Source organism: Myotis lucifugus, unplaced genomic scaffold (assembly GCF_000147115.1).
Source record: "Myotis lucifugus unplaced genomic scaffold, Myoluc2.0 scaffold_999, whole genome shotgun sequence".
Taxonomy (NCBI): Eukaryota; Metazoa; Chordata; class Mammalia; order Chiroptera; family Vespertilionidae; genus Myotis; species Myotis lucifugus.
In genome coordinates, this window is record NW_005872047.1 from 75,312 (window position 1) to 86,130 (window position 10,819).

Below are 10,819 nucleotides of genomic sequence, written 5' to 3' on the forward strand. Positions count from 1 at the left end.
TCCCCAGTAGGGAGTGTGCAGGAGGCAGCTGATCGATGTTTCTAACTCATCGATGTTTCAATCTCTATCCCTCTCCCTTCCTCCCTGTAAAAATACAATAAAATATATTTAAAAAAAAAAGCCACCCTGGACTGGGCCTGCCTGGCCCCCATCTCCCCACCCTACCCCCTCATGTCCCAGAACGTGTCCAAGTACGGGAGAGAGACGCTTGGAGGCAATGGCATTGTAATAAAGACACTGCTTTTATTTAGTTTGATATGTCTCTATACAGAATGCAGAAAACACATCTGAAACCCATACAGAAGGAAATAAAACACGCCAGTGGTTGGTGAACACTCACAGAGTCCGACGCAGCGGCCATCAGCAGCCCGCACAGGGGGAGGGGAACTGCCTGCAAAGGCATTGTTGCTCTTGTTATTCTGTTCACTGCCCCAGCGCCTCCAGTTGCTATGGCAACAGGCCATTCTGGGCCAGCCACATCTCTGTATGGCCATGCCCCATGGTGGGGTTGCTAGGGGCAACTGAGCTGTTTGGAAAGCCTTTCAGAGCCCTCACCTGGAACACCAGAATTGTTTACTTTCTGATGAGGTCATCAAAAATAGTCTCTCAGGTCAGACCCCACTTGTGCTCCTGCCTCTGGGGCATAGGGGAAACTCCGGCGTGGATCAGGGCTTGGAGGCACAAGGCCCGGTCACCAGAGGTCCACTGAGCCTCCATCTGCAGGCGCCCCCACAGGGGCACTGCCCACTCAAGCTCCCACTGGGGCCGGGCAGGGGAGAGAGGGGCTGGGCCCTGCGGAAAGACCCTCTGGAGGGCACAGTGGCGACCCCCCGACGGCCCTCCCTCCGGAGGCAGCACACATGATCCTCTGCAAAAAGGTCTATATGGCTTAGAAGTGGCTGCCGGTGTGCAAAGGGAGCCTGGGTCCACCCACCACCCTCGATCACATTATTGCAAAAGGCATTCCTCCCTTAAAGGTACCGCCAGTACCTCTCAGGCCTCAAAAGTCAGCTCAAATGGTTTCTCCCAAAGGAGGAGAATCCAAGTAGAGGGGGCCCCGCCCCTGAGTCATGGGACAGAGATGCAGATGGACGGACGGACACTCTGCTAAAAAAGGCAAAAGGAGCCCCAGTGTAATTCCAGAATTTAAGCCGATAAGAAAGGGGCAAAAAAAAAAAAAAAAAAAAAAAAAAAAAAAAAAAAAAAGAAGGAAGGAAGGAAGGGGTAAAAAATAAAACCAAATCAAAATGAGCAAAGCCGTCAGTTCCATGGAGTCGACACTAAGAGCTTGTACAAACTGCTGTAAGCATCACCATTTTAAATCTTTTTTTAATAAAACAATTTGAGGCTGTATAAAAACTTTAGTAAAAAATTAGCTTTGAGAGCCCACAGGTTTTCACTCTGAACTATTGCTGGCACTCCTCCCCAGCCGCCAGCCTTTCCCAGCCGTCAGGCCCCAGGCCTGGGACTGGAGCGCCAGAGAAGGGGGGGGTGGGGGGGGGGGGCTGTGGACTGTTGGGACAGTGTGGCCAAGGTCAAGTGAGGAAAGAGCATCACATGACAAAAATATTGCATCTTCACCAAAATGTCCCTCATTGAGTGTTTCAAAAGCCATGATACTCCTTTTAGGGGAAAAACACAGAAGGGAAAAGAAACCAGGCTGCTGTGGTCGAGCCCCTCGACCTCCCCGGCACCCCATGAGCGGCTGGCCCACCCTGCAGCACCTAGGTTGGGGCCGTGGCCCGCTGCCTCTTGGAGTCCCGTTTCTATGGAAATGAAGACCCCTGGGTGGTGAGCTGCGAGCGTGCATGGGGTGGGGTGACGTCCACGGCCCAGAGGCCCCTCCAGCTTCCAGCCCTTGGCCACAGCGGGAGAGCAAGCCCAGCACCAGGGCCCTGGCCCCTAAGCCAGGGCCGGGAGGCCCCCAGTCAGGCTCTGGGGGATCGGAGCAACCAGGTTAACGTAGTGTGAAAAAATAGGATTCCTTTGATAAAAAAGACTGTCCCTTGGTCTTCTAAGTTTGAAACACCCTGGGAGCTTATTTTTAGCAAAGCAATTTCCCACACCCACCCAAAAATTACACATACAAGTTTAGGTAAACAGCAGATTAAATGTAAAAACTTAACCTTAAGAAAGTCCTTTGAAGGTAATCTTTAGCTACTGTTTTCCATGTTACATCCTGCAGCTAGACACACGTGAATAGAAAAAACAGTACAGTTAGTGTTAAAGGCAAAACGCAGAGGCCGAGGCCGCCCAGCACTGCCTGCGAGCCCATCGGCTCCTCACTCTCCAGCCACCTCCATCCCAGGTGCTTCAGAGCCAGCCAGCCACACGCAGCGAAGAACGCTCTATGAACAAACAAAAAGCTGTTAGGCAAAAAGAAAAGTAAAAATGTCCCCAAAGCCTCTCCAGCCGCTTTGGGGTTAGGAGGACAGAGAGGCGGGCGTGTCCAGCCCCGCGTCAGTGTGTGCTAGGTCAGGTGTCGGCGCCCAGTGGGCGGTGGTCAGCAGGCCACCGGTCTCCACGACAACACCGTGTTGTCTCCAGGGCCCTGCCCTACCCTGCCTCCACCTAGGCGCTTGTGGGTTAAGGGGGCACGTAGGGAGGGGGTGACCGGTATGGGGTCATGTTCTTGGGGCGGGAGCCCTTGCCCTCCATGGGAGCGGTGAAGGGCGGGGGAGGCTGGTAGGGAGGCGCGTTGGGATCCTCGTCGCGCAGGGGCGTGTACTCTCCCACGGTGTCCTGGTTGAGAGGAGTGGTCTCGGGCACGCTCTGGTTGGGGTACTCGGGCGGCGGGAGGGGGGCTTTCTCCTCCTGCAGGATGAGCGGCATGCTGGAGGAGGGGGGCGGCTTGGAGTCATCCAGCTCGTCGGCGAAGATGATGGGCACGCCCTTCTTGATGAAGGTGGCCTGGTCCTCCAGCGTGAGCTTGCCCTTCCGCTTCTTGCGATAGCAGATCATGGCGATGATGCCGGCGATGAGCAGGATGGCGGCGACCACCACGGCCGGGATGACCGTGTGCAGGTACACGTCATCCTCGCTGCTCTTCTCGGGGTCCCTGTCGGGCACCGCGGTGGTCGGCGCCTCGGAGGGCACCCGCCTGGGCGGCGCCACAGGGATGAACTGCAGGTGTCGGCAGCTCCCGGAGCCCGTCACAGCCACGCTCAAGGCCTTGAAGTCGGGCTCCAGGGCGTTGGAGAAGGCGGCCCGGGGCTTCCCGTCATCCTCGGCGATCCTCCGGCTCAGCCCCACGACCTGCTCCTTGGGGCAGGGCTCCAGGGGCAGCGTGTTGTTGGTCCACTCCACCACGATGGAGCCCTGGGTGATGTTCTGCAGGGTGACGGTGCTGCAGTTGCGGTCCCCGAAAGCGAAGGCCAGCTTCCTCACCAGCGCGATCTTCTTGTGGATGTCGTTCACCACCGGCGCCGGGTCGCCCGCCAACGTGGCCTTGAAGCGCGCGGGCGCCTTGTCCCCCTGCGGGCGCCTGTGGACGTGGATCTCGAAGGCGTCGACAGCCGACAGGCCGCCCTTGTCGGTGGCGTGCAGGAAGTACTCGTGCTTGCCCACGTGGCCGCTGTCGGGCAGGCCGTACATGAGCTGGCTGTTGCTGTTGAACTGCACCCACGACTTCTCGCCCACCAGCTGCTGCTCCCGGAGCTTGAGGGTCAGCTTCAGCTTGTCCGTGGTGGTGTCCTCCTTGTCGTAGAAGGTGTCTGGCGGGATCTTCATCTCAAAGTAGGTGCCGACCCAGGCGTCCACCCTGTCGATGTGGTTCTTGAGCTCCGGGCGCTGGTTGGGCTCCCCTCCGCGGGGCACCCCGCTGGTGGTGGTGCGGATGCGTGTCGGCGGGGAGGCCGTTTCCAGTCTGGTGATGGGCGCTTTGGTGGTGACCCGGGGCACCGGTCGGGAGGTGCGTGGCTTCTTGGTCGGCCTTCGAGTCGTGGTGGTAGAGGAGTCAGTAGAAGGCGTGGCTGGTTTTGGCGTGGATACTCGTGGCTTCTTGGTGGTGGCTGTGGGAGGGGTGGCAACCGCCGTGGGCTCCACGTAGCCAGGAATGGTCATCGTTGGGCGGATCTGACCAGGAACTGTGGTGCCAGCTTCTGACACCCGAGTGGGCTGGATGGGGCCCAGGGTTGGGGTCTGAATAATGGCCCCGCGGGTGCGAATGGTGACTGTGGGCTTCCCAGGAACAGGGTCCCTGACCGGAGGAGCCATGGTCTCTGTGGGAGGAGCAATGGCTGGAGATGTGGGGGTGGGCACGATCCTGGATGGCGGCTCCTGGACGGCTGTGGTGGGGGGGCCGATGGCAGTGACAGGCGTGGGTGTGGCATGGATCTGCCGCCGGATGCGTTTGGGGAGAGGGGGCTTCTTGTTGGCGATGTGCCAACCCACGACGGGGTAGCCGAGCTGGGCGGACATGGCCCCCTCCCGGGCCGGCGCCTCCACGCCGCGAATGTCAGGCACGCTGTTCTGGTTCAGGGAGCAGCCCAGCCTCCAGGACAGCAGGGCCCCGTTCTCCACCACCTTCTTGGCGTTGCCTGGGCCGGCCATGAAGGCAGACATGTCGAACAGCCGGTTGTTCACCACGGGCACCAGCTTCATGCTGTGCGGCTCCACCCCCGAGAAGCTCCGCATGCTGCGCAGCAGGGCGACCCTTTGCTGCGGGCTCATCTTGGTGAGGTCGGCGTCCAGAATGACCGTCAGCACGGTCACGGGCTCGTCCGCAGCACAGGCAGAGGGTGCCAGCTCCCCGGGCTCGGGCGCCGCCCGCACTGCCTGCAGCTCGCTGTGGTCCTCCGGGTACACCTCGATGGAGAACACGCTGGAGGCCTGGGGGACGTGGCTCCCGTTGGGCCCCGGCCGTGCAGCACTCACCGCGATGTAATGCACCCCCTTATCGGTGTCGAGGGGGAGGCCCTCCAGGCTGCGGCTCTGCGGGTCCCAGTGCAGCCAGGGCGGCAAGGCCTCCTTCCCGGCAGCCGACACCTGGAAGAGACACCGGCATGAGGTGAGTGCTCTGTCGCTGCCTCACCTGGAAACCGTCACCATTACCAACTGGCCTCCCTGAACTGTGCGACAGGGGTGAGGTGTCGCTCAGAGTTCCTGCTGAGGGAACCACTCCCTCTCCGGCTCACTGGGCTGTCGGGAGAGACGGGGCTGCCGGGCGAGCTAGCTTGAAAGGTCAAGGCCACACGGTGGCGAGACAGCGGGGCTGGCACGCGAACAGGTCTCGTCCCAGAGAACGGAGGCACTGGGGCTCAAGCATGCTGTGGGGCCCCGCCAAGGTGGCTCAGTGGTTGAGCATCGACCTATGAACCAGGAAGTCATGGTTTGATTCTGGTCAAGGGCACATGCCCGGGTTGCGGGCTCAATCCCCAGTGTAGGTGTGCAGGAGGCAGCCAATCAGTAAGTCTCTCTCATCATGGATGTTTCTCTCTCTCTCTCCCTCCCTCTCCCTTCCTCTCTGAAATCAATAAAAATATATTAAGTAAAACAGAACACTGTGGGGCTTACAACAGCGACAGGCCGGCCGCCCCCTTGCCCTCTGCAGACACCACCTTCCACCATGGAAGGGGCGCCGCCACCTGATATTCCGCTAGTCCCCATCCTCTGCCAACGCACTAACCATCCGCTGCAAACACAGCCAGCATCAGAATTGGTAAATATCTGTAGAAGTCGCTATTTTCAGATCCATGAAAAACATTAAATATATTTCCTTTACAAGCTTTTTTAGATATAAAAAATATTTATTTCAAATGCTTTGGCTAAAAAACTTGTGCTTTCCTTTTTTTTTTACTTCTATTATGTTAAGTATGTAAACAGCCTCAATCACCTATAAACATATAAAGCAAAGTCTGAATGCTCATTTTGCAAAAAACATGAAGCAAAGATGTAAGGCCCAATGGAGCAGCTGGGGAACCGTGAGATGTTTCACAGGGCGGGCAGGACCTGGGGTCCTGAGAGGTGGCAGCAGGTGATCGGGGTGTGGACCTCGGCCTCTGCCCCCCAAGAATGTTTCCTAAGCCTCCGCCCCACAGCCACCACTGAGCGGAGAGTACACCTGGCAGAGGGGGGCTCGGGGGGAAGGGGGGCCTGGATGGCGCTCTGGGCGAAGTCAGGAAGGAAAAGCCACCTGTACAAAGACCAGGAGAGGCTCCAAAGGTGGGTGCCAACTGGCTGGCCAGACCCAAGGGACATTCCTGAGTGGCCAGGCAGCTAGGCCTGTGCCCGACCCTGACTTCCTCCAGCAGCAGATGAGCAAGCCGCCCAGTGCTTTCCCACGACTGCCCCGCTGCACAGGGCCCTTCAGAACAGAGAAGGGCCACCCCTCCAGCGTCCCATCTGCTGACCCAACAGCCACCAGGTGCTGTGGGCTTTCCTAGGAATAAACTCAGGCCACTCTCTGGCCTAGGCTCCCACACAGCCAAGTAACACTCTGCCATGTCGATGGCGTGTAACACAGTAACACACGTGAAAGAAAAGCCCAGGTTTCACCGAAGCGAGTTGAAATGCTCAGAGTCTAACTGGAAGACGCGAGAGCAGAACCAGTAGCTTTGTGTTGATCACTGAGACCAGTTCTTTCACTTGGGTCCGCCTCCAGCGCCACAGGCAGAGGGCAAGCCCTGTCAGAAGAACGGAGCCAAGACTCCAACCTGCGCCCCTGCCTGCCTTCGCCTCTGCAGATTCTGGCTCCTCGGGGGCCTAGAGCCTGGCCACAGGACAGGCCCTCGACCTGGGTCTGCAGCCTGAAGCAGACGGCTCCCAGGGCCTCGGGGTCGCCGAGACAGGAAGGAAAGGCCCTAAGTGAGCTCTAACCCCTGCACCGCAGAGCACCGTGGTTCTGGCAGGGCAGCCGGCAGCACTCTGCACGACACTGAGGTGCTTAATAGAAGGGCTTTGTCCCGCACTCATACCTCACAGCAGAGCTCAAAGCATCCAAGGGAATAAGGAGACGCAGGAGCAAAACACACCTGATTCCACAGGAACCAGCCAAGTCCAGGAGGAGCTGCACCCGCATTCCCAAGGCCACTGGGGAAAGCCCCTGAACGGAAGTCTGACCTGCCCAGGGGGCTGGCAGCAGCCACGGCACTGAGGGTTCCACCAGCGGCCCGTCCCCCAGGCGCTCCGTGGAGGCAACACCTGCTCACTTGACAAAGCAGGAGCCTCAGGCCATGGAGTCGGCATCCTCCCAGCTTTCAGAACTCGGCCACTTCCCTCTCGGGGCCCAAGGGGGAAGCAGGATGCGAGAGTTCCTGCTGAGAGACAGCCTCCGTGACAAGCCAGGACTCATCCTGTAACGATAGCCTCCCCGAGGGGAAGCCCCATCGGCAGGAGCCTGGGCTGAGGCCCAGGTCCAGGCAGGTTGAGGCCCGTTTTCTCATCTGTAAAGAGGGAGGCGATGCCATTCCGTCCATCACAGCACCAGGCACGTGCTGAATGCTCGGCGCTGCTTCCCCCCCACCCGGACACAGTGAAGCTGCGGCACGAACGGGTCAGGGCGTGCCCAGGCCCCCCTCCCCAGCCCCCTTCCTAACTGGCCTTGGACCCGGAACCTGAGGCCTTGTCTCCCGAGTCATCCCCAAAGCAGAAGCTCAAGGCACCCAGGGAACAAGACGGCAGGAGGGGAAGCCAGGTCTTCTCGGGGACAGGCCGGCTGGGCCCTCGGACCCGCTTCCCTGTCCGCAGCCCTGGATGGGAACCCTGGGGGCCCGGGCAGGGGAGGACGGGCTGTGGGGCCCCAACACCAGCACTCACTTCCTCCCCATCTCCGGCAGGTGCGCCGGGGCCGGCCGGCCTGCACCCAGGCTCGCACTATCTCTGGAGCCACACGGTTCCCACCCGCAACTACCTCCTGAGGCTGCTGGGCTGGGAGCGGCAGGGGAGAGGCCGAGTCAGCTCACGGGAGGCTCCGGCACCAGCACGTGAGGCTGGGGACAGGCTGGTCCCAGCCATGGACTCCCCAGGGCTTCCCGTCACTCAGTCCCGCCCCCACCCCCCACCCCCCCCACCCCCGGAGTGGCGGAGACAGGCCTGCTGACCTTACAACGCAGCGCCTCGGAAGGAGCCTTCGGGCGGCAGTGGGAACACAACACCTGCAGGAGGCAGAATCCGCAGGGCGAAGCCCACCTGCGACTATCCCGGGCCAGAAAGAGCCAGAAATCTTTGCCGTTTCAGCAGCCAGCCCTCGGCGCGGACATGCTTCTGAGGCGGAAGGCCAGCCCGGCACAGAGGAAAATAATAAGACCTCGAACCACACATGCCCAGTGTCAGAAACCTTGATCCATGAAGTACATCCGAAAACCCTGAGAACCAAAACCACGAAGCCTGGGCAGGCCCAGGAGTAAAGGCTGCCCCCAATGAACCCGAGCGCGGCCTGGGGGACTGCCCGGGGAAGGCGTGGGTCTCCCCTCAGTGTGGACTAGCAGACAGTAACAGACCCCTGCTCGTCCCGGGACGGTCTCTCCCACAGTCCACCCTCTACCCCGGGCTGAGGCAGAGGCGGCACCCGTGCTAACACCAGGCGGCACGAGCGTCCCCCCTCAGGGCCCTTCCCCACCGGAGAAGAGCCAACGGCGGAGGAGCTCCCATTCCTTCGTCCTCCGTCAGCAAAGGCCTCCATGCACAGGTGCCAGCCGGTCAGGCACAACGTGAAGACCAGCTGAAACCGGACTCGCCCTGGGGCCGAATTAATTCTATGACCTTTGGCTTCTGGAACCAAGAAACCCCGTTTCACCACCCAGACCCCACACCTGGGTGTCTGACCCAGGCAGGAGTTGTAGGACTTGGACGTGGCCAGAGAAGACTCCAGTGAGATGGGTGGACACGCCACACCATGTCACCGTGAGCTGACGATGCCAGCAAAGGGGCAATGAAGTATCACCAACGGCGCTTGGTGAGCATCTTCTCACGCTGCCAACCTTTTGGAGGGTTCCTTTGGGCCTTAGTCGTGACCCTTCCAACTAACCCTCAAGATAGGACCGTCAGGGGTCAGCTGAGCCTTTCCCTGAACCCCCCACAGGTGTACTGGAGGGTCTTCTCAGTGGCCCACTCCAAAGTGGCCCCGCCTGCGTCCTGTAACCCCCTGCCAGGGCCTCTAGCAGCCTGCCCTGGCAAGACCCGACCTTCCTGAGCCCGGCCCCTGCTCCTGGCCCCTCGCCACGCGGCAGAGCTGGGCAGCTGCAGCTGTCTGCCCGGCCCCACAGGCACCGTCCTGGAGGCTCTCCGACTTGGTGGTCAGGGCCCACTGTGGCCTCCTCTGCTCAGGGAGGCCCCCCTGTGCTCACAGCCAGGGGGATCCCGGTTTGTGTCATGGACCATGACAATGAGACTATTTTGCCCTGCGGCCAACATCAACCTCCGCGAAGGACACACATGGGCAGCCTCGTGGCCGGCCCGGGGGTGGCCCGCCCGGGTTGCAGGGGGGGGGGGGGGGCAGTCAACAGGAAGAGCCTCTGGCTTGAGGTCAAAGGTGAAGACATTCTCCCCACAGAAGGTGAAGAGCCATGGTGGGAGGGGTGCAAGTAACGGAGAGCCACACCCACGAAGGACCATGGATCCCTGCTAGACATGCAGACCTCACACCAGCACGCGGCTCCTTCCACCATGGCCACGGCCATAGGACCCACTGTGAACACACCTGTCCAGCCCCGTCAGTGCCTTTCTGGTCTGATTATGAAGCGTTTACCTAACGGTACCTGCTCTCACCTAAAAACAAAAATTAACCTTATTCCCCAAAAGTGAGGGACAGCTGAGCGTAGTGACAGCCGCCAATGACCTCTCAGAGTCGGTCCTCTGTGCCAAGCCCTGCCAGCATCTATTTTTACTGTCATGTCCTTCCAGTCCTTGTCAGTATTTATTTCAAAACACAGAAGCTATATTCTCCTAAGTATCTGAGTTGACGCGTCCAGGCAAATGCTATTCTGACAACCCACCCGGGGCTGCCGGCCCTCCACCGCCTCTCCGGTGTGGCGCTCACAAGGGCCCATTCAGAGCCGGCAACACCCACTCGCGGCAGGAAGAGACCGCAGTTCATCTCACGCAGGCGGGTGCCACAAAGCCCTCAAGCATCCGAAGAAACGCTCCTTTCATGAGCTCCCCTTCCCGGCCAAAGAGAGTGGCCATTGTTCTCCAGGAACAATTGGGGGCCGTGCCAGCGCTGAGAGCATGGCCCCAGGAAGGGCTGCTCCCAGGCTGCCGGCATCTTGGGCTGAAGGATGAAGGAAAGTCCACATTGTCTCCGGGCCAGGAGGCTGAGGGGCAACAGGGGTGAAAGCCATCCGGTGGCACCACTAACAGGAGGCATCTGAGGGGCCTCGAGGGGGCAGCCCGGTCCCTTCACGAGAGGCCCCCCTACCCCCGCCAGAGGAAGGGCTGGGGCGTCTCCTCACCCTCCGCAGCCAGGGAGCCCCACTCCCTCTGTCAGAGGAAGGCGCCCTCCCGAGGGAGCCAGCGGCAGGCGGGTAAGGGGCACTGTGGTCCGCCCAGCAGGGCAAGCTGGAGTCGGGGGCCTGGCCCCGGAGACCCTGGGAGGAGGGAGGGTGCCCTCGGGTCCAAGGCAGCTGTGAGAGCCAAGAACAGCCGTGACCGGGCTGAGCTCTGTACACGGCACCATCTGGCCCACAGGAGCCCGCGCCAGGACCAGCTGCTGCGGAGTCCTGAGGCCGCAGGGGGGAGAGAGGCTCGGGCACAGGTCTCCCAGGGAAGGTCAGGCGGGGCACCAGGGCCGGGAGTGGCTGCGGCCTTCTTGCATCATCGAGTCCATGGGGGCTACTGGGAAGTAAGCCGCGACAGATCTGGGACTACCTAGAAAGCAGCAACG

At 60.4% G+C, this 10,819-nt stretch overlaps 1 protein-coding gene across 1 annotated transcript; it reads right to left on the reverse strand.

The window, feature by feature from the left end:
• Positions 1-221: 221 nt before the first annotated feature.
• DAG1 (dystroglycan 1) lies at positions 222-10,122 on the reverse strand. Its single transcript, XM_006107071.2, has 3 exons — positions 10,039-10,122; positions 7,554-7,701; positions 222-5,027 (listed from the first exon to the last, which is right to left on the reverse strand). Exons 1-3 carry the CDS (start codon positions 10,120-10,122, stop codon positions 2,587-2,589), a joined length of 2,673 nt encoding a protein of 890 aa, XP_006107133.1. The 3' UTR covers positions 222-2,586.
• Positions 10,123-10,819: the final 697 nt, after the last annotated feature.